Source organism: Eretmochelys imbricata, chromosome 4 (assembly GCF_965152235.1).
Source record: "Eretmochelys imbricata isolate rEreImb1 chromosome 4, rEreImb1.hap1, whole genome shotgun sequence".
Taxonomy (NCBI): domain Eukaryota; kingdom Metazoa; phylum Chordata; order Testudines; family Cheloniidae; genus Eretmochelys; species Eretmochelys imbricata.
In genome coordinates, this window is record NC_135575.1 from 21,474,584 (window position 1) to 21,499,177 (window position 24,594).

Here is a 24,594-nt window from a genome sequence, read left to right on the forward strand (position 1 = left end):
TTTTTGTCTTTTTTTTGGAAGGGAGGGGGAGGGGAGAGGAGGGAACCATTCTAGCATATAGCTATTTCATAGAACGTTCAGGACCCACTTGTCCATTGTAATAGCATGTCACACCAGGAGAAAGGGTGTGACAGTGGGCAAGGGAGACTGGTGGTCAACCCATAAATGTCTCATCTAAACAACTTTCTAAGACGTGGCTGCGAAGTGGAGGACAGGGGTTCAGGATGGTTCTTGGAGGTTCATACATTATCTGTAGGAAGACAGCAGCAGTCAATGCCAAGGGAGATGAGGCCTGGGTATTTTCTACAGGGTACTGGAGTATAAATAGCCAGAGAGATGAGGATAGCTTGTGAATCTTAGAGAGTATGGAGCAACTCATTGGTTTGGTTACTAAAGAGGTTGCTGCCATCAAAGGGAAAGCCCTCAGTGGTGGTCTGGACCTTTTTGGAGATCCCCGAGGTCTGCAGCCATGAAGCTGTCTCGTGGATTATTGAGGTAACCAGTGAGCCTATTACTGTGTCAAGGGATGCCTGAAGGGAACAACTTACTGCTCGCATTTCCTCCTCCAGAATGGCCTGAAAGTTAGGCCTGCATTCCTGAGGAAGTTTGTTCATGAACTCTAAAAGCTTGTTATAATTCAAGAGGCCATATTTCAACATCAAAGCTTGGAAGTCTGCTGTTCAGAATGAAGTGAGCTGTAGCTCACAAAAGCTTATGCTCAGATAAATTTGTTAGTCTCTAAGGTGCCACAAGTACTCCTTTTCTTTTTTTTGAAGAAAATAGATTCATTTGGAGTATGGAAAATGAAAATACGTCATTTGGCATTTTTATCTGGCGGAGTGGATTTGGGTTGGTGTAGCTGGCTTCTTTTATAACTGCCTGGACTGCTAGGGAATTGGGATTAGGGTGGGAAAACAGGAATTCCACTCCTTGGGTGGCAACAAAGTAATGTTTTTCAGCCCTCTGTGGGGTCTGGGCTCAGGTGGCAGGAGTGTGCCCGATCACTCTGGCAGGTTCCATGATGGCCTCTTTAAACAGGAATACCACTTTGGAGGGCACTGTAGCCTGAAGGACGTTCAGGAACTTATGTGGCAGATCCTGGATCTCCTCTAGTGGAAACCGGAGAGCATCTGCAATTCTCCTGAAATGATCCTGGTACTGTTTAAAATCATCTGGGTGTAAGGGGGAGGCTGGTGATACTGCCTCATACGCAGAGGATGAAGAAAATCAATCTGATAACTCTGGTGGTATTGGCGGTTCTGGCTCATCCTCCTCCATCAGCTGTTTCTGTGGGGGCCACGGTTGTTTACCGGTGTTAAACACTTCTAGGCGCAGAATGTTGGGTCCCATATTTTGGGAAAGTAGTAAGGGTCCCAAAGACCCCAATAAGAATGATGGGATGAGTCACAGGGATTCGGAGTTGGATCTCACAATGGATATCATTGGTCCTTGGGTCAGAATTACTGATGGTGGGGATGAAAGGGAAGGAGAGTGGTTCTCAAAGCCTCAGCTGGGCTGATGGCTCTCTGTTGGGTATCTAGAGAGACCATCAGTACTGGCTCATTTGCAACTGATGAATAGGACTCCTCACATTCCAATGGTGGGGCTGCTGGATCTAGTTCCAGCTGACTGGGACTACAGACAGATGGAAAGTGAAGTGGATGAGGCTGATCCTCCTGTTCCTAGTACCAGCATTGCTGGGGAGAGGACCTTCTGCAGCAGGATTGATTCTAGGAGAATCAGAGTCTCTGGGTCCACATACATAGATAAGTCCTCCAGGACAGCATAGTGAGGACCTCTCTGAGTGAACTGCCCATAGTCTTGTGCTTTGTCTGGACTGTATATGCCTTCTTGAAGCTGGCGGATCTGTATGGGGGAAGTACTGTCAGAGCAGGGGGAAATGATCCCTTCTGACCTTCCTGGAGTTCTTAACAGTCCCTCACTATGTGGTTTCAGGGTACTGCCTTTTCTCTACAAACTCCAGGCACACCCATTCCAGAGTACGGAGTCTTGGGCAGTATCAGACAAAGGGGCAAGATGGACTCTTTTTCAAGGATCCATCAATAGATTTATCCATCTTCTTGCATTTGCTCTTATATTCCTCATGGTTCTGCTTGGTAAAGACCTGTGCTTGGTGAAGGACTCCAAACTACTGGTTCAGGACACCAGTGAAACATTGCCCAGAAAGGTGGAAGGGGAGAGGGAAGGCCCAGGATCCAAGCGAGGTCTCAGAGAGCTCCATAAAGTGTTTTCAAAGCTTAAGTTCAAAGTACATGGACAGTACGTGGTACATGGAGAGAAGTATGGTAGACGCCACACCTCCAGGGCATGTTAAACTCCCTGAAGCAATACAGGCACTCACCAGAAAGACCCGGGGGGTAGGGCAGGCCAGGCAAGGCTGAAAGCCTGGTACTTAGGGCATAACAGGTACCTGAAAACAACAGGAGATAAGGGGACGTAGCACTAAAATTAAACTAAATTAATAATCCAAGCTAAACTATTATTTACAATATTTACAGACTCTGTGCAGGAGTAAAGAAGAAGAGACAAATGGACACAGGAGGTTCCAACCAAACCGTGAGCCATAGGAAAGGAACTGGAGAGGTGAATCATCTGTGCAGGCCTTTATGCCCTCAGCTGAAAGCATGAGGCGGCACAAAGTGTGGGCATGGACCAACCGACACTGCTTTTGACGAATTTCTGGTCCCAGGCATGCACACCCACCCACAGTGAATACCGATAGGGACCAGCACTCACAGAAGAATTAATGTTTGTGAAACACTCAGATGCTTTGCAATGAGTACCTTAGGGGAAAAAAACATGAGGAAATCAATAATTCTGTCTTCAGAGGAAGGTTTGAATAAATATGCAGTAAATAAGGCCTAGGGTCATACACTGAACAATGAGGAAAAACAAAATACTGAATAGCTGCTCATTCACTGAGCACTGTTCACTGAATGAGGCAGGGGTCCTGTGGAAAAAGCAGGATGGGATCATGTAATCAAAAAGTATCATAATGCACATGCAAAAGGAGTGAAATTAAGGTTGCAAGCGCAACTTTAAATTCTGGTATTTCTTAAGTTTTGAGTCTTTGACTTTGCAACCTAATGTTCTTTTAACATAGTTTTTTGTGTATGTAATAATATATACAACCTTCATGAAACTAGAAATGCTCACCTCACTGAATCTTCTCCTCTAAGGGTTGGTTTTGTCAAACTGATACAGGTGAACACTGAGAAGGGTACAGAACAATAATAGGGTGGCCACTCTCTCTCTGCGATAAGGATTGACAGTGAACTTAACTTTTATATTCATGCCCCTGATTCCTAAAACTGCTACTTCCATATCTTCCTGTTTCGCCTGTTTCTTTTCTTCATGTATTATTAGGGGCTCTTTGGTGGTTCTCTCTTACCTGCTTCTCAGGCATCCTACCTACTCTCTTTAGTGCTTTTCAACACCCATCTGTAATAATCCCAGTTTCCCTCTCTGGACCAAGTTGGTAGCTAATTTCCAGTAAGTGACAGATCCTGCTGTTTTCACTGAATTATATACCTTTTGCCTAATCATAGTTACTTCTTACCTCTGTTTACCAAGATCTAGCTGACATACACGAAACTATCGATTCATATTGGACTAACCTCTGTATATATAAACAAATTTTGCGTCTAATTAGTATTGTTAACACTTTTAATGGCCTTTATATCCATATCAGGAAGGGACTGAAATGTTCACACTGTTTTGATAAATAGATAGCTGTCACTGGATGCTCTTCAATATTTCTGTGAAGTGTTCTACATTTTTGATATGTTTACCATCTCAGATAACCACCCTCTCCTTCCGCCAACACCCTGCACCAAAAAATGGGAAAAAAGATGGTGGTGAGGAAGGGAAGGAGAAGAATAAGAACATTTTAAGAATCTAGTGGTATTAACAGAAATCTGATCTTAGCTTTAGCTGCTTTTTTTAATTACCTTCACTAATATCTTGATTGTAGACTCCATCTGGTTCAATGTCAGAGGGGATCATAATGTGCCAAGTGGTCATCCTGGCTTCCGCTTCCAGTCCAAACCCATCAACACCACTACAATAAATTTAGAATGAACAGAAGCAGATAGGGTTTAAGAACTGAAGTGGTTAATCTTTCTGTGGTATCATCAAACCGAATCAACGCGCACTGCTACAGGAGCAGAGACATGCTTCTGGTCCCTCTTGTTTTGGGGATATGCAGCCTCACTCTGAGCTGCAGTTTTATGAAGAAGGGCATGGTTTTCTACTAAAGTCACTGGGGAAAGATAGGGTGAAACTTGTACAATTCAAATTGATGACAAGTGTCAAATGGGAAGCATTAGATTTCTGCTGGTATTAATACTCAAGAGACAGATAAAATACAAAGAACCAGGAAAAAAAATTCACCGGAAGAATATGGAAATTCAGATTGGTGTTCCTGACCTTTACAACAGAGTGCAAGACACATTATTTGGTCAAGCATTTGCCAGACTGCAGATCATCAGTTATTTATAACAGTTCAGGAAGGTGATACAAAGAAGAGGCTATTTATGCTGCTGGTGTAGAGAGCTGATATAATGCCTGATTGTTTTTAACCAATGTTGTATGCCCAGATGCTAAGGCAATGAGTGCACAAAAAAAATCATTATTTGCAAAATAATTCTAGTTCTTTTCTCTTTGAAACTCACATCCCACTTTGATTATCAACCACACTTATTACAAGTATTTCACTGTTATTGTTTTCTGACATTTGCTGGCAATATCTTGCAGATATTTTACACTATTAAAGCTTAATAAGGCTGATGAACAAGGTATATTCGTGTACCAATACCTTAACATAGCTGTGGAAAAGGAGATGGGCAATACAGTCTGAGGGGTATAATCCTAATTGTAATTTTGTTCAAGATGAACCATTTCAGTTATCTTGAACTTTCCTGGCATCAAACATTATAAACAGAGATCCACAATTTTGCCAGCTGTTTGTGATTCATCAGTAAACAGCCATAGCTTAGAGAGGAAGAAGAAACACTGTACAAGACTGACGAATTTAAGTTTGAGGCACTTACCTCCCCATATGCAGATTAATCAGGCAGTGAGCTAGACAGCAGATGAACTCCTGATCATGGTTCCCGGGTCCCAGAATTAGGTTTCTGTTCACCGTAAGGACCCTTAGAGAATCAAGGAGAGCAACTTGCTGAGGGACAGTTTTGTGTGCCCTTGAGAACTGATACAAGATGGTCCTATTCAGGCAGTGATAAACAGCATCCAGTGATAACCCCTGAGATCTTCTTTTTGACTGATGGAAAACACAAAACAATTAATATAATGTCAGACAGTGAAATCTCCACACAAACTTATTTCTTCAAATCCGACACTGATTTTTTTCAAAAAACTTTCATTTTACTAAAAGATCTTTGTACTGATTAATTCTTTAGCTCAATCCCAGTATGTATTAATGTCTTGCTTGCCTGGAAATGAGAACTGAAGTCATGTTGATAAATGGAGTGATAAGAATTTTGCTTTATGGCAACTTCTGTGGTAACTTATTGAAATGCTGTGTTCTAACTTTTCACAACAAATGAGCTTCAGTGGAAGAGGAGGAGGAAGAGGAATTGTTGGACTCATCTTACTCCAGAAATCCTCTCACAAATTCATAACAGTTTTAAATCTAATTAATCTGAAATCAAGTTTAACTACTCCAGTTATAAAAATGGTTCCCAGCATCAGAGTCTTATCTATACTGCAGCAATGGTTTTAAGCCTGAATAATTGGGAAAATATCCCCAGAATAGACAAGACCTCTCTCTTCATCAGGCACTCAGACACCAGAGAGCTGAATACAGCATACTCAGACAGGTACATGAGTCAAACCCACTATCAAAACATTGTATCATAGCAGAACACTGATCCGCTACATATAAACACCAACAGGCCATGCTATGAAGGTGCAGACTCAAAAAGGGGAAAAAAAAGAAAAAGGCTGAGGAGAAAAGCCCATATATTTCCAAAGACAGAGCACTAACATGAAAACTTACATTGCCTGCCCCCCCCCACTGTTCTTCAGATGTTCTTGTCAATTGCTGGAAATGGCCCACCTTGATTATCACTACAAAAGGCCCCCCCCCATCACTCTGGTTACAGTATGTATGGTAACACCCACTGTTTCATGTTCTCTATGTATATACATCTCCCCACTGTATTTTCCACTGAATGCATCCGATGAAGTGAGCTGTAGCTCACAAAAGCTTATGCTCAAATAAATTTGTTAGTCTCTAAGGTACCACAAGTACTCCTTTTCTTTTTGCGAATACAGACTAACACGGCTGCTACTCTGAAACATTGCTCTTTTAGTCTCCTCTCCCAGTTTGGCATGAGAATGTCGAAACACTGTGTACACAAACTTGCAAATCCTTTGGTATGTAACAGCCTAATACATTTCTCTGAAATTTTCATGCACTAGGGGCTTGTAAAATGACACCTAAGATTGTTCAGATCTTCAATAATATAACTACAGAGTCTGACAAATAATTTGTGGATGGCCCAAGATGTTGGGGATGAAAGGGGATATCTTGTCCTGAGTTGTTTCCATTCGTCTAGGCATTTATATCATGTTTATCATCATCACACTGCCAAGGAGAAAGATAAGGTGCTCTGGACAATCTTTTAAAACTACACTAATTAAACAAATATGCTTTCTTTGGGGCTGGGACCACCCTTTTGTTCTGTGTTTGTAGAGCACTGAGGTGTCCTGGACCATGACATGCGCTCCTAGGCACTACAGTAATACAACTACTATGAAGAACTGTTACCTGTGAAATTAGCTGAATGATGAAGTCTACAAGAAGCTTGGATTCCTTGTTGAACATGCCCTGCCAAAGCTTATCCACCACACGCTGTGTGAAATAAAACACATTGTTCACCAGCACCTGGTAACTGCCACCACTTGTAATAGGCAGAGACGCATCTTCACCTAAATTACAAAAGAACATAAAATGATTTAAACAACAACAACAAAACCCCGCTCCAATCACCTATTTGTGTGCAGCATGCCCAATAGCTTCTAAAGACTAATTTCTTTATTCTGCAACATGGTGAAAGTGCTACAGTCATCTGAATGAAATGCTACCTGGAATTGTAAGTCAAACAAAAGGAGGTTAATGTCATATGCAAGATATTTATTGAACTGTAATAGTGACAATGTGAAGTGGGCACTGAAGGCATATTTTTAAGCACAGACCAAAACAAGGAAGGAAGAAAAACAATGTCATACGTGCATATTGAAGGATGTGTTAATATTTGTTGGGTAAGGCTTTATTCCACCAACTGATATCTCTCTAAGAGGACAGAGCAGAGCCACACAAGTACAACTCCCTGTGCTCATGACTGAGTTCATGAAGTTCATAACATGATCTTTTGTATCCGTTATTGGTCTGCTATAAGAGAAGCATCATGGACACGTGGTTTTGTTCACCTTCTGGAGCATGATGGCTAACAAGATCAACACAACATCTATGCCACATCCAAGTCTAAAGCTACTGAAAGGAATCCAGGAAATCTGAGGCCTCCACATAGTTGCCTCACCACAACCTCCCCAATAACATTTTTCCAAAAAAGGAAGTTCAGATAGGAGAATAGTTGATGAGACGGTTCCCATCAAGAGATGGTTCCTTAAGCATGGAGGCCTTCAGTCCATCATTTGAGGATTCCTGCATATTGGTCTCCCAAAGGAAGGCACTAAAACTCCATATATGATGCACCTCTATATTTCTCTCTTACACATACACAGCACCTAGCACTTGAGACCCAAAATTGCTACTGTAATACTAACCACCTCCAAGTTAATTTGATACATCAAGTTTATAATAGGAAGGCATAGCTGTATTTTGTCTAATGCCCAATGGTGTATGTATTTACCTGCTAACACGAACACCTATACTTCATTTGCACAGGAACTAACAAACTGTTAAAAAAACACAGAACACCTACGGCCAAAATATGCGCTTGTGTGGGTTTCTTCCTCATGACAGGAATAACAATTTCATGTCTGAGTTCACCAGCAACAAAAAGTTAGAGTGAATTAGTGTTCTCAGCAGGATGTACATCTGCTGACACAGATTCCGAGAAGGAATAAGAATTCAGACACGAATGCATGTAAGGAGCTGGGGATTTTCAGATGGAGTGTGCTATTTACTAGAAACTGTTCTGTAGACTGTAATGTTGATATTGTTCATATTAAACTAGTGCTAAACAAAACCATTTCCTAACAAATAACAGATCCTAGTTTACAACAACAGTCAAAGTCCCCAGTGTGTCTCATGCATTCATATGCTAAGCACGGCCCTTGTCACAGGCTCTGCTAGCAGTTTCCTGTTTCCTTTTGACCAGCTAGTAGCTGGCTCTTATACTGCTGATGAGTGGAGTAGAAGGAAATAAGGATTCCCCTTCCTGCTTCTGCAACCGCATGAGGCTGGCCATAACAGCAGTCCCGACCCTTACGGGAATACAGGGGCAGTGCCTCTAACTGCTTCCCCCCAGGAGCAATTGGGTGCGAGCCAGATGAAGCCATGGCTCTGACCTCCAACCCAAAGGAGATGGTCGGGCACCCTGAATGGGGACAAGAGCATGCTACTCCCTTTAAATGGGTTTGGTAAATCACTTCCCCCTCAAAAACAACTGTCAGCCCGAAGGGGTGCTGCTGCTCTGAGTCACAATGCCTTCCAGTGCACGTCCACAACAGTAGGTTTATGCACTGCCCCTTACCATGGGCTTCGTGCACACAGTCCTTTTAAAAAAATCACTGTGTGTGTTTACAAACAGTTGGTATCTTGCTCCCCACTGGTCCTTACCTGGTAAAAACTGAGGATCAATAGGAGTTTTATGCCAACTGTATTTTATTTTTTAATATTGAACTTATTCTGAGGCACTGTAACAAGCTCACAGTGTTTGCCTCAAACTCTCCACCATTACCAGGTGTTCATATTGCTGCGAACCATTAAGTGGGGTGGTGTTCACTCACTGGTACAGTTGACTTGTTACCCCCACGTATACAAGGAAAGTGAGAACATTCCTCATCCAGACAGCTAGAATTTAGAACAGACAAGTCTTGAACAAAGAAATCCTGGGGCAACCAAGCCTGGGGAGAAGGCTTCAGTTGAACTGACGTAACTACAAAGGCAGGCAAACCTGAGGAGAAGGTTTGCTTTGGGGTTTCGTGTACTATTATTTTGGAATTACTCTGTAAATAAATTGGACCCTAGGAGGTATAACTTTTTGGATCCTGCAAATATTTAGTTTTGTTTAAAAAGAGGTAAAGTCCCACCCCTGCATGCTTCTCCATTCTCTCTGGTTCCAAAAGAAGAGACTGTCCCCTATAGATGACTTTACATGCAATAACCATGGAAAAGGGGAGCAACACTCGATTGAAAAGAGGCTGCTGCCATTTTTAATAACAGCCTCCACAAAATCTGCAATTGGTGAGCAGAGGACAGTGACAAATTTGTTCTTTTCTGACATTCTTAACACTGGACTAGGAGGAAAGGGGAGAACTTCAGTCTCACCCTACAGAGGTGAGAGGAGCTAGAGGAGTTAAGCAGAAAACCCACAGAGGCCTCAGAGATCCAAGTTTGGCCACAGAGGAGGGATCGGGGAATAGGGCAAAGTGAGAATTCCTATGGAATTCAGCTAATGAGCATGAAGTCAAACTGGGCATCTGAGCAGTGACTTCCCTGGACTCATCTCAGAGCCATCTCACGATCATCTGCCTCTCCTCTGTCAGCCCTCCACACAGCCATCGAGATTACAAGCTTTTCATGGAAAAGGACAGTGTCATGTTTGCTCAGCACTCTTCACAATGAGGCCCTAATCCCACGAAGTTCTCTTGGTTGTTGCAGTAACATCAATAAAATAATAAAAGATGGGAAAGGAAAGAAGGCCAACTTTTAGCAATCCAAGCCCCAGCAACAACTAAACCTGGGGGAAGGGCAAGCTCTCTGTTGAGGGGAAGAGGGCATGACTGATGGTGCGGGTCAGGGATGGGATGATAAAATTCAGTCCCATTTTCTCTTGCTTCCTTTCTCGACCAAATTTTTTTTGGTTCATAATTGTAAAACATGCTTCACATGTATAACAGTCTTTGAACTCCTAACGGTTCACAGATTGGGCATGATGGAGATTTGCTGTCATGAGTGTAAGAAAAGTAATACATCCCCTTACATATCAAGGGACAAAAAGATACGGAAGATAAGGCGAACTAAATCTTAAGGAAAGGGGGAAGAAGAAATTAAAAACAAAAACAAAACCACCAAAGACTGATGTTGGCTTTGGTAATGGCAAAAGGATGATTTAACTGGGGATTGGTCCTGCTTTGAGCAGGGGGTTGGACTAGATGACCTCCTGAGGTCCCTTCCAACCCTGATACTCTATGATTCTATGATACGTGCATAGGAAATGAAAAGGAAAGAACAAATTACCCAATAAAACATCAGCTGCAAGTAAGTGGTCCATCACACTGTCCAGAATGTAAGTCTGAAACTCTTTCTGCTGTGTCCTTGTTGATCTTTCAGGGGAAGCCTTCAACACAATCAATAGATAGAGTAAGTTGCTTTAAGGAAATAGCCGCAGAACAGAAAATGATACTATATGTTGAACTACGGTTACTCCATGGAAATTTTCACCTTGTTAGGTACATAAAATCTAAGAATGTTATCAATTATTTGTTATAAATAAAAACATCTAATTTTCTGGAACACACATGACTGGGACCTGTCCAGCTTTGGCAAGAGAGACTGGATGATCTTTCCCCCATTTCTGACTTCTAAGCCTCTTGGAGTACATGTGCCCAATTACAGCCCTGCCTTAAATTAAAGCCACTGCTACAAAAGTAAGTTTAAGAATGGAGTTCAATCCACGGGTTGCACTGTGTCATTTTATACCGCATAGAGTGTTATTTTTTTTTCCATAAGGCAAATTTCTGTTTTGCCAGCCTATTTTCTTTGTAACAGAAACTACTAAAATATTAATAAATAACTTATGATATTTGTAATGGGAAAAACAGACTTATTTCCTTAGCTCACACTGGCATCCACTAGTGCATGGCACATTTAAATTAACTATTTGAATGAATATATCAACCCGAAAGACTTTTTAAAATTTCAATATTAGCTTTGGGATAGCTGCACAAACAGAGACACCATGAAGGTTATGGAAAGTGACACTGCATCCAAGGCCTCTTTTTCTACCTGCTCTTAAAGAGGCAACAGTTTTATTACAATACATTGCTAATCCTACCTAGCTACTGTTCTCTTACTTCTCTCTCTGTTGGCGTATCCCAGGACTGTAATATCAGTACCCTTTCCCCCCAATGCCACACTGAGCGAGCTCATCAGCTTAAATAATCAATTAGCACCTACATACTGATGAGGTTTTAAATAACCTCTCCATGCTTGACTGAGATTGTACCTCTTTTAAGTTATTTTTAAACTTCAAGGTATTAAACAATGGAGAGCAAAAAAACCCCAAACATTTAAAAACATGAGTACATAAAGTGTCTCTAAACTCCATTGGTGGGTGTTAAATTACAATTTAAAACCATTATATAAATCAACAGAAAACCTGATATTCAACTTTTATTACAACCTCAAAAACCAACTACATACGAAAAAAGTTTCATATGAAATTTACTTTGTAAAAAGAGCAGGAAAATAGCAGTCCTACCTCTAGCAGGAGGTCTATTAGTGGAGTCTGCTTGCTAGCAGGTGTGAGGCAGAGGTTATCGATTATGAGCACACGCATGAAGTCAAACACAAACTTCTTGGCAGGATGGTTGGTTAGGTACGTCTTGGAGCCCACATTGCAGTACTCCGACTGGCTCCTGTTCATGCCAGTGTCGGCTGCAAATGCTCTGAACTCTTCAGCTGGGGATCCAACTTCATCATCAAGATCAGTAACCTATGGAAAAAAAATCAACATGTTAAAACCCTACAACTTTGCCATTATTTCCTTAACTGCTACTGGTTTTGTTGCATATTATTTTATGTGAGAATTATTTATTTACCCCATAATTCTGTTTCTCTGAAGATACCTTTTTTGAAAGATGGTCATTCCCACGTCTCAGCTGCCCAGTGTGAAACAGGATGAACTCCTCATCTCTCTCGCTCTCTCTTTTGTTTTTAATATATACATACATACATGCTTTTGTGCTAATGAAGGGTACCATGGCAATGGTGAAAGAGTTCCTTGTAGTGTGCTATTACAGCAAAACTATATGAGCAACATAGCAAGATTCCTAATAATGAACTTTAAATTCAATCTAAGAGAGGCATTTCAGTTTAGGAGGATTTCCCCACCCCCACCCCAAATTCATTAATGGGTACAAACTGTCATCTTTTGACAACTGTTGAGATTTACCAAGTGAACAAATTTCTAACTCTAGCGAAGTATCATGCAGGTATGGAAAGTGTAATACATACTTGTTACTTAAATGTAAGTTTTGAAAGACTGACAGGCACTGTTTTCACTACTATCCATAGACACTATTGAGGTTTTTTCAAGTTAGCTTAAGATCACAAAGGAGTTGGGAAGAGATATTTTTCTACTATTCCAACATTTCCCCACATTATACGCTAAGTCATTCCTCTTACTGTAAACAGCCTTATAGATATTTCATTTCCATCATGCCTTCAGTGGGAAAAAGGTAAGAGAGCTGTAATTTCACAATTAGCAATCTGTTCTCTGTAAAGTAATTTACAAGACATTTATCATTTCATAATTAGCACTCTGCTATATGCAGTATATTTTCAGCTCGTGTTAACTGAACAAATCAGTTAAAGTGAATGAATTTTGAGTGCACCTATTTCAAATACAAGTTAAATTTAAAAATGGAAAAGAGAATCTGTACCGAAGACACACTAGTGTGTACATTTCCAACTCTGTGCCTATACCTGGTGTGGAGACATTATGTCAATAGCTGCATCTACTAGAAGTAGTTTGTGAAGCGATATTATTCTCCATTAAACTTCTTCATATCTCTGGTTATATTTTTGTCAACGTTTCAATCAATAACACTGTGTTACAACATGAGCCATAGATAATCACTCTTTTCCTTTCCCTTTTTGCTCTGTAAGTATGATGGTGTGATCTGTAATGTGACATTCAGAGTGACGCAGCCAGCAAGAAGAAAATTCCAGCAAGCGGCATGTAAAGAAGGCAACACAAACAACGTAACTCCTGCCTCCTCTTCAGGTTGGAACATAACATCTATTGGTAGTCTACACCGCACACTCCTTACAGCAGCACGTAGAGTATATACACTGCATATCTTCTTTCATGGCTATAAACAGCAGAGTAGACAGCGAGGCACTGTTAGGGAAGTAAAGACATGCCCAAACCCTTCGGGTCTGTACCCCACATAGCTCTCCACACACGCAAGCAGTGCCTCAGCTCTCCACATTGCTATTTTTAGCAATGTAGCGTCCCACTGCCGGGTGGCTTTCCACTATAGGGAAAGGCTTTGGCAGGGAGGAGGCAACAAGGAAAGTCTCCAGCAGCTCCCTCATGCTGGAGTCTTTTCCCACTGCCTCCCCACTGCCAGAGCCTTTCACTGACATGTGTAGCAACGCACCGCGGTGTGGATGCAGCCTGCTTTTCACTATGGCATGTGGCTATATGTACCTACCACCTGCCACTGCCAGTAGTTTGCAGTGTAGTTATAGTCTTTGAGTAACAGAGGAAGGATGGTCTTGTGGTTCAGGCATTGGAGAGGGATTTGGGAGAACTGTGATTGTAGTTTCAGGCTTTACCACATGCTTCTTCTCTGACTTTAGGCAAGTAAATTAAGCCATTTGTGTCAGTTTCCCTACCTGTAAAATGGAGGCAATACTACCCCACATTACCCTGAAGGGGTGCTGAAAAGGGTAAATTCATTAAAATCCATGAGGTGCTCAGACAATGCACCAAAGAAAAATATTCAGTAAAATGCATACAACTCCCCCAGAGCAATGGCTTGAAATTTCATAGTGCAGAAACTGACCTCCAATTTAGTGTTAAGATTTTTTTGGTCATTTGTTCATATTTGAAGGCCTGATTAATTTCATCATCTAATTAGACATAAAATATTTTCTTTACATGGTGAAAAATAATACGCTCTTGGTCTAAGAATCTAGGTATAAAGGTCCAGCTCAGATCTCAGATTGGTAACAATTCCTTTAAAAAATGGAGTTCATAAAAGAAATGTCAACAGGACCTCAGAGAAGCAACATGTGATCCTGCTGTAACAACCACTACATACCTACTTCTATCTTATGAAGACTTCTTTAACTTGTAGCCTATTCACCATGGCTATGCTGTCAATCACTGTAGCTACGCTGTCAACTGGCTTACATTTGAGGGAAATGACAGGCAAGTGAAAACTCAATATCCTGGCTGGAGTGTATTCTATTTTTCAGTTACCTACCATCTCAGAGTAAGGTCGGATGTTGAAAGGAAACACGGTTGCTGCCAATGCACACAGGAACTCTGGGCTCATCCACATGGAAGTCAGGTCTGGAACATTGTGATACAAATATCGAAAGAACTGCATCAAGGTGACTGGATATTCTCGAAGCCAAGAGCCTTCTTCCTCTGACTGCCAAGGCTATGTTGAAAAGAAATTGCAAAAATTATTGTAGATGGCAATAGTTAAAAAAAGAACTCTCTTTCTAAAGTAGTGTACTTTCTTAAAGAGCAATAGCTATGTCACAGTGAAGTACAAACACTACTTGTCAACTACTGGTATGTATATGTTATGAGAGAGAGGAAATAACTTTCCCCATATAAATGTAACAATTTCCTAGCTAAGTTAATATTGCATGCCTATTGGCATGCAAAGAATATCATATGATTTTTAATGTAATATTAGGATCTAAATCTAAATCTATGCTGCCTACACATACAATTATTCATAGTGGCTTGAGCATGCAATTGCAGTCTCAGAATTGCTATCTGTTGGTGCTGTTGCACACACTGAAAAGAATACCAATACAAGGGGAGTAACATGAACAAAGGCTATCAAACAGGAGATAGAGCAGAAGTCTTAACGTAACCCCTCCCAAATAATATTACACTTCTCAAGGCAATTCAAGATGAGACTCAGTCTCTTGGATGGTGGGAAAAAATACATTTCTTACTGATGAAGAAACCAGAGACTTGGTCTAGGAAGTCTGCTGGGAGATGCTTTCTAAGGGGGAGGGAAAGTGGCAATGCAGATGGAAGAATACTACCATTACCCAAAAGGGATCCAGCAGCTGTTGGAAGGGTACATTCTATGCCAGTAACAGCCTCATCTATACTGTCAGAAGGATGAGTGGAAAGCTAATAACCTTCTTTACCCACATCCAGCTAAGCAGAATCTGATGGCTCATGCACCACGTAATATGTAACTTGTTTCTTGAATACGGGGCTTTAAGAAGTACTCTACTGCACTGAAAAAATAGCATTTATTATCCAAATAGGGTAAGATATAAAGGGGGGCCTGACAGATTTTACTCTGTTTTCAGAAAAGGCTTATATTACACACTGTAGGCACTGGAGTAATGAAAATATGTCCTCTATACTATATATATTAAATCAAAAGTCTGCAGGATAAACTGCAGAACAGCTAAAGGGGAGCTGTTCTGCAGTTTAAGTAAATTAACGACAAGTTAAGGTCGAAGCCAATGCTGAAAGGATAATAGGTGTCTGTCTAATAAACATTATAAGCCAGTAACCAATATCAAAGCTAAAACCTTCATTACTTCCTCTAAGTCGCACAGCTTGTAATTTCTATTATTCATAATGAACACTCAGTAATGAATCTAGCTTAATCAGAAACTAACTACAATGAAAACAGATGTTTCCAGTTTACTGATTTCTTCTGTTCAATTATACCATTTGTAATGGTTGGGTGAACTCCCTGTCTAGACTTTTTCCACAGTCACAGCTTGTTTATCATTAAGGTTCAGACCCACAGGTCAACAAAAGCGTGCTAGGTATTTTACAGACATGAAATCTTGTATTGAGAACCACACAGACAGACCTCAGTGCTAGTGCCTAAGTAAAAAGAAAAGGAGCACTTGTGGCACCTTAGAGACTAACCAATTTATTTGAGCATGAGCTTTCGTGAGCTACAGCTCACTTCATTGGATGCATACCGTGGAAACTTCATCGGTATGCATCCGATGAAGTGAGCTGTAGCTCACGAAAGCTCATGCTCAAATAAATTGGTTAGTCTCTAAGGTGCCACAAGTACTCCTTTTCTTTTTGCGAATACAGACTAACACGGCTGTTACTCTGAAAAGAGCCTAAGTAGACATACGAAGGAGAAGACGGATGAAGGAAAACAATTTTAATTTTTTAATTTTATTCTAACCTTTGCTTATTTGCTCTTTTTGTGCATGTTAATTCCTGTCTATTTCACCCCTTTCTCCTCCGGTTTTATCCTTCTCTTCCTATGTAATTATGGCATCTTTGCATTCCATCAAGAACTGCCCCTTCATCTGCCCACCAACTTCCACTGACCACCTCTTTGCTATTATGTCAAGAGGAACATAATGAGATCTGTCCCACAAAACATGTTAAAAGTTAGTAGACTGTTGCTGGACCTGGAGAATTATGTTCTCCCAGCCTGGGAGTCTCTTCTTGCAGCTCTTGTGGCCAGAATCCCTGGTGGACTAGCAGGGTAACGTGTATCCATTTAAACAATTCTCTCTAAAACGTAGATTGAATAATTTCTGCAAAAGTTAAAGAACTATTGCATGGGAGATCGTTTGAACAGATAGACACACCATGCCAAAGTAAATATGGGAAGTCAAACTCTCTCTTTTGAAGAGTTTAGAATCAGCATTTTAAAAAAAATACAATACATTTCCTGGCACCCAGTGGATTTCCTCCAGCAGGAAAGCTATTAATAGTCAGTGGACTTGACTTGTCTGTATGTGGATGCTTCTTCATGCACAAATCTTTAACTCACATAGCTCCAAGCAGATGGGCACTGAAGTCTTAAATATTCCCCAATGATGTAAATCAGAAAAGAAATTTCCTAATCTCTGCCAAAGGCACTTTATCAGCTCCACTTTTTGGTTAAGCACAAAAAAAAATCCAATTTTTAATGTGCGTGAGTGAAAGTACTATTAATCTTACACCCACTAGCACAAATGAATGAATTGTAGGCCAAGGACAATTTTAGATGCATAACAGAAGGTCAACTATGAGCAGGCTTAGTAGGATTCGATTTAAATCATTAGTCATCGGTAAACATCAATTTCTAATGACACACAAATTGACGGCTGCGTAGGGAGCCCTCTGAAGTGCTGCTGTCATGGCCCCACTCACTCACTCATAGCCAGGAGTATGGAGGCCATCGGGGAGGAAATGTTCAGTAGCAGGCTGGCCTCCCCCATGGCCAGGGATCCATTCTCCTCCTTGAGGCCCTGCCTGAAGTTCTCTGTTCTGCCCCACCAGGTCCGCAGCCTTCCCCACACCTTGCACTCTGCAGCTCCAGTGTCATGACCATGCTCATTGACTCATTGGCTGGGAGTGTAGCCATCCCTGGACAGGAGCCGTTCAGCAGCAGGATGGCCTCTCTTGCAGCTCAGAGCTCGTCCTCTTCCTTGGTGCCCTAGGGGTTCATTGCTCCACCGGGCCATGACCACAGGCCCTTCCTGCACCTTGTGTGTGGGTTTTTCAGGCCCCTGGAGCCCTGTTGTCAGTGCTGGGAGCCCACTGCAACCCCTGTCATCTCCCCTAACCCCAACCCCAACCCCCTTAATTTCCCACAAATGTGAAAATTAAAATAGTTAAAAATTTTAAAAGATGCTTAAAAATAAAAATTGATAGTCAAATAAAAAAACCCCAAAATACAACAAACCTCTGCCAACCCAAACTAAGAGACAGATTTATAATTTTGGTTTGCATCATTGTTCAATGAAAAACTAACCTTTCTAATCTGTCTTTTGCATTTAGGAGTTCAGTAGAGACTAGGAGGTCTGTACAGACGGGCCCCAACAGGACTCGATACTTACTGAATTCAGCATGCTCCTGAGCATTCCCAATAATAAAAAGGCAGCTTCTGTGCAAACATTGTTGATTGAAGACACCACAGTGCCACTGGAGGCAGGAACTCCAAATATAAATGTCCAGATAGAATCTAAATCAAACTATTGGAGGTGAGAGGGAAGAAAGAAAGAGAAAAGCTAAAATTAACCTTTGTTCCTATGCAATTTGATTGATTTTCTGCTTTTCTCTATTACCAGTGATTTGTTCACTTATTTTGACATATTTACCTAAGTACCCTAAACCATGTTCTCTCCAAGCTTCAGCCCCAAAGAACTGCATGAAAAGATGATGGAATTGTTTGAAAATCATCACAAGGAATTGTCTGAAAATCCCTCTCTCCAATGAACTGATAGATTCATAGATATTTAGGTCAGAAGGGACCATTAGGATCATCTAATCTGACCTCCTGCACAATGCAGGCCACAGAATTTCACCCACCACTCCAAAACCATGTTATCCCATCATACCATCTCCTCCATAAACTTATCGAGTTTAATCTTAAAGCCAGATAGATCTTTTGCCCCCACTGCTTCCCTTGGAAGGCTGTTCCAAAACTTCACTCCTCTGATGGTTAAAAACCTTCGTCTAATTTCTAGTCTAAATTTCCTAGTGGCCAGTTTATATCCATTTGTTCTTGTGTCCACATTGGTACTGAGCTTAAATAATTGCTCTCCCTCTCCGGTATTTATCCCTCTGATATATTTATAGAGAGCAATCATATCTCCCCTCAACCTTCTTTTAGTTAGGCTAAACAAGCCAAGCTCCGAGTCTCCTTTCATAAGACAAGTTTTCCATTCCCCGGATCATCCTAGTAGCCCTTCTCTGTACCTGTTCCAGTTTGAATTCATCCTTCTTAAACATGGCAGACCAGAACTGTACACAGTATTCCAGGTGAGGTCTCACCAGTGCCTTGTATAACGGTACTAAAACCTCCTTATCCCTACTGGAAATACCTCTCCTGATGCATCCCAAGACCGCATTAGCTTTTTTCACAGCCATATCACATTGGCGGCTCATAGTCATCCTATCATCAACCAATACTCCAAGGTCCTTTTCCTCCTCCGTTACTTCTAATTGATGCGTCCCTAGCTTATAACTAAAATTCTTGTTATTAATCCCTAAATGCATGACCTTACACTTCTCACTATTAAATTTCATCCTATTACTATTACTCCAGTTTACAAGGTCATCCAGATCCTCCTGTAGGGTATCCCTATCCTCCTCTGAATTGACAATACCTCCCAGCTTTGCATCATCCGCAAACGTTATTAGCACACTCCCACTTTTTGTGCTAAGGTCAGTAATAAAAAGATTAAATAAGATTGGTCCCAAAACCGATCCTTGAGGAACTCCACTGGTAACCTCCCTCCAGCCTGACAGTTCACCTTTCAGTAGGACCCGTTGTAGTCTCCCCTTTAACCAATTCCTTATCCACCTTTCAATTTTCCTATTGATCCCCATCTTATCCAATTTAACTAATAATTCCCCATGTGGCACGGTATCAAACGCCTTACTAAAATCTAGGTAAATTAGATCCACTGCGTTTCCTTTGTCTAAAAAAATCTGTTACTTTCTCAAAAAAGGAGATCAGGTTGGTTTGGCATGATCTACCTTTTGTAAAACCATGTTGTATTTTGTCCCATTTACCATTGACTTCAATGTCCTTAACTACCTTCTCCTTCAAAATTTTTTCTAAGACCTTGCATACTACAGATGTCAAACTAACAGGCCTATAATTACCCAGATCACTTTTTTTCCCTTTCTTAAAAATAGGAACTATGTTAGCAATTCTCCAATCATACAGTACAACCCCTGAGTTTACAGATTCATTAAAAATTCTTGCTAATGGGCTTGCAATTTCATGTGCCAATTCCTTTAATATTCTTGGATGAAGATTATCTGGGCCCCCCGATTTAGTCCCATTAAGCTGTTTGAGTTTTGCTTCTACCTCAAATATGGTAATGTCTACCTCCATATCCTCATTCCCATTTGTCATGCTACCATTATCCCTAAGATCCTCTTTAGTCTTATTAAAGACTGAGGCAAAGTATTTGTTTAGGTATTGGGCCATGCCTAGATTATCTTTGACCTCCACTCCTTCCCCAGTGTTTAGCGGTCCCACTTCTTCTTTCTTTGTTTTCTTCTTATTTATATGACTATAGAACCTTTTACTATTGGTTTTAATTCCCTTTGCAAGGTCCAACTCTATTTGACTTGTAGCGATAAAGTGAGACAGGCTAAATGTCCTGACCTCAATAAGGTAGTTTTCCTTGCTGATCCCTCCCTTCTTCCACTTCCTATATGCTTTCTGCTTTTTCTTAATCACCTCTCTGAGATGCTTGCTCATCCAGCTTGGTCTACAACTCCTGCCTATGAATTTTTTCCCCTTACTTGGGATGCAGGCTTCCGATAGCTTCTGCAGCTTTCATTTAAAATAATCCCAGGCCTCCTCTACCTTTAGATCCATAAATTCTTCAGTCCAATCCACTTCCCTAACTAATTTCCTTAATTTTTGAAAGTCAGCCCTTTTGAAGTCAAAAACCCTAGCTGCAGATTTATTTTTATTAATCCTTCCGTTCAGTTTGAACTGAATTAGCTCATGATCACTTGAGCCAAGATTATCCCCTACAACCATTTCTTCTGTGAGGTCCTCACTACTCACCAAAACCAAATCTAAAATGGCATCCCCTCTAGTCGGTTCAGCAACTACTTGCTGAAGGAATCCATCAGCTACCGCATCTAGGAAAATCTGAGCTCTATTATTATTACTAGTACTCGTCCTCCAGTCTATATCTGGGAAGTTAAAGTCTCCCATGATCACACAGTTTCCATTAGTATTTACTTTATTAAAAACATTAAAAAGGGCTCTATCCATATCCAAATTAGATCCCGGCGGTCTATAGCACACCCCAAGCACTATCCCAGGGGAGGCTCTAATAGTTTTCTTCCCCAATTTAATATTTGCCCAGTCAGACTCAGTCATATCCATTTCATCGCTTCTTATTTCTTTACATTCTATCTCATCATTGATATACAGTGCTACTCCACCACCTTTACCTTTATTTCGGTCTTTCCTAAACAGCACATACCCTTCAATACCTGTAGCCCAGTCATGACTACTATTCCACCATGTTTCTGTTATCCCTGTAATATCTGGTTTCACTTCCTGCACCAGTAGCTCTAGTTCCTCCATTTTGTTACCTAGGCTCCTTGTATTAGTGTACAAACATCTTAATTTTTGCTGTTTGGCCTCACTCACATTCTGTACCCTATTAGGCACGGTCATTCTACAGCCAGTATACCCTATTAGACTGGTATCTACACTACCCTTCCTCCTACCCACGGCTGTATCCACTCTTACTTCATTTTCTTTCCTCTCAATGCTAAATTCTGGCGTGGAGATTACCTGGACATCTCCCAACCATCTCCCCCTAATTCCTAGTTTAAAGCTCTCTTAATCAGTTGTGCCAGCCTCCATCCTAGAAGTCTATTTCCTTCCCTACACAGATGAAGTCCATCCCGAGAGAACTGTCCTCTATCCATGAATGCCTCCCAGTGGCCATACATCCCAAAGCCCTCCTTATAGCACCACTGCCTAAGCCATCTGTTGATAGTCATAATCTTGTCACACCTTTGCTGCCCTTCTCTAGGAACAGGCAGAATCCCACTAAAGATCACTTGAGCCTCAATTTCCTTAAGCGTCTTCCCCAGCCTTGCATAGTCTCCCTTAATGCTTTCCAGCGAGAATCTAGCCGTATCATTTGTTCCCACATGAAGGATAATTAGGGGATTCTTTCCCGCTCCCTTTAGAATCCTTTTCAACCTCAGGTCTACATCCCGTATCTTAGCACCTGGAAGACAGCACACCCTCCTATTCTCTGGATCAGCTCTGGTTACAGGCCTATCTATTCCTCTCAGTAAAGAGTCCCCAATCACATAGACCTGTCTTTTCCTAGTGACGGTGCTATTCTCCAGTCTATCCCCTGTTCCCTCTGGCTGCAAGTTCTTTCCATTCCTATTCTCCCTTGTAATCCTCTTTAACCCATCCTGTATCCTCCTGGGGCTCATATTTGGTGTAATCTCCATTAACTCTTCCCCTTTTCCTATAGGACAAGCTGCTCTTCTCTTCTTCCTTGCCCTTCCACCTTCAGTGACTATCTGTTGAGCCCCTTCTTCATTTTCCAACTCTGCAAACCTATTCCTGAGCTCTATTTCTCCTTCACTAGACCGTCTTTTCCTCTGCCTGGTTCTTTTAGTCACATGCTTCCACTGACCACTTTCCTCACCCAGTCTTCCCTCAGAATTCCCCAGTCCTGCTTCCATCTGCAAGTCTGAGCTTTTCCCTTCAGATACCTCATGTCTTTGCTCCATAATCTGCTCAAACCCCTTCCAAAACTCTACCAGACTTTCCACCTGCAACTCCAAACCTCGGATCTTTTCCTCCATCAGCTCTATCAGACGGCATTTCATACAGACAAAACTCTTACCAGGTGCCCCCTCCAGGATCATGTACATACCACAGCTTCCACATCCAGTCATCTTCATTGTGTCTTCCGCTACATGGGTCACTCCCACTGCTACCTCTGTATCTGTCATTGCCTTCCCACCTAAATCCTGTTAATCTGGGAAATAGAAACCACACCAAAACACCACCACACACAGCAAAACACAAGCACCACAAGACAAAGTCCCACTCAAACTCCCCTATTTACAGCTCTGTTTGCTAGCTCCTCTGCCGCTGCAGCTGTCTGTGCCGCTGCCTGACTGGCTGCTACCTTTTAGGACCCCTAGTCAGAGAAGCCCTGCCCCCTAATCAGGGCTCAGCTTCTCTCCCAGCACGAAGCCCCTACAAGCCTGTACACATACAAATACTACCAATACATAACCAAACACAAATACCTTTTCCTCCAACAGAACTCCCACTCAAACTCCCCTGTTTACAGCTCCGTTTGCTAGCTCCTGTGAACTAAACATCTCTTTTTCTCAGTCTTTCACAACTCTGCTCCAAATCTCAAGCAAACCTGTCAACAGAATGCTGTACTAATGCTGTCACCTCAACTTACTTGATCAGTTTTCAGAACAAAATCCACAATATGCCGCATATTTAAAAAATAAACACATTTTTCCATCAAGTTTCAGAGAATGCTATTACAACACAAAACAAAAAAACCATAATTAAACAGAAGACCAGCAAAAAAACGATAAGGTTTTTAAAAACAAACACTGATCAAACTCTGATTTTAAATTGCAATTAAAAAAAAATTAATTGATTGTGCCACCTTCAATTTAAAGCTGTTGTACTCCTTTAACTAAATTCAAATTCATTTAAAGGAATTTTAGGGATTTACCTCAATATAGGATACAGCATTACTGATTAGGGCTATAATGCATTAATGATTATGAAAATCCAGATGTTCAAAAGAACATCTTTATCTACAGCTACTACTCAAATTTTTGTTTTCTATTTCCTGCTTGTAAAGGGATGTAGGTGCGAACTGAGTCCATTCTAAAGTGCAGTTTATCAGTTTAAAGTAGGAATTTTCCCTCAGGACCACAGAAACCTAGTCATCCTAGGGTTTCGGGTTTTTTTTTGAAATACACGAATCCCTGACATGCATATACTGTACCAAAGAATTTGAAGAGCAACTAGCAAAAGACACAAAAAATAATTTTTTTCTAGGTACATCAGAAGCAGGAAGCCTACCAAACCATCAGTGGGGCCACTGGACAATGAAGGTGCTAAAGGAATGCTCAAGGAAAAAAAGGAGAAGCTAAATGAATTCTCTGCATCAGTCTTCACTGCTGAGGATGTGAGGGAGATTCCCACAACTGAGTCATTCTTTTTAGGGTGACAAATCTGAGGAACTATCCCAGATCGAGGCATCAGTAGGGGAGGTTTTGGAACAAACTGAGAAATTAAACAATAAGTCACCAGGACCATGTGGTATTCACCCAAGAGTTCTGAAGGAATTCAAATATGAAACTGTCAAACTACTAACTGTGGCATGTAACCTATTGCTTAAATTAGCCTCTGTACCAGAAGATTAGCAGATAGCTAATGCAACGCCAATTTTTAAAAAAGGCTCCAGAGGCAATCACAGGCTGGTAACCCTAACTTCAGTAGCAGGCAAATTGGCTGAAAGTATAGTAAAGAAGAGAATCATCAGAAACATAGGTGAGCACAATATTTTGGGGAAGAGTCAACATGGCTTTTGTAAAGGGAAATCATGGCTCACCAATTTATTAGAGTTCTTTGAGGGGGGTACTTGGACTTTCAGAAAGCCTTTACAAGATCCCTCACCAAAGGCTCTTAAGAAAAGTAAGCAGTCATGGGATAAGAGGGAAGGTCCTCTCATGGACCAGTAATAACTTAAAAGATAGAAACCAAAGGAGAAATGATTGGTTAGTTTTCACAATGGCGAGAGGTAAGTAGCAGGGTGCCCCAAGAATCTGTACTGAGACCAGAGCTGTTCGACATATTCATAAATGATCTTCAAAAAGGGGTGAACAGTGAAGTGACAAA

At 41.2% G+C, this 24,594-nt stretch overlaps 1 protein-coding gene across 3 annotated transcripts in view; it reads right to left on the reverse strand.

Annotated features, from left to right (window-relative positions):
* The window catches only part of WDFY3 (WD repeat and FYVE domain containing 3), a 229,319-nt gene that overhangs the window by 59,382 nt on the left and 145,343 nt on the right, over positions 1–24,594 (reverse strand). For all 3 annotated transcript variants that reach the window (XM_077814992.1, XM_077814993.1, XM_077814991.1), the window contains exons 31-37: positions 18,038–18,172; positions 14,455–14,634; positions 11,718–11,951; positions 10,475–10,574; positions 6,815–6,975; positions 5,073–5,302; positions 3,972–4,081 (exon numbers count right to left, since the gene is read on the reverse strand). In XM_077814992.1, coding sequence (XP_077671118.1) covers positions 3,972–4,081; positions 5,073–5,302; positions 6,815–6,975; positions 10,475–10,574; positions 11,718–11,951; positions 14,455–14,634; positions 18,038–18,172 — 1,150 coding nt within the window. The remainder of the gene's footprint in view (positions 1–3,971; positions 4,082–5,072; positions 5,303–6,814; positions 6,976–10,474; positions 10,575–11,717; positions 11,952–14,454; positions 14,635–18,037; positions 18,173–24,594) is intronic.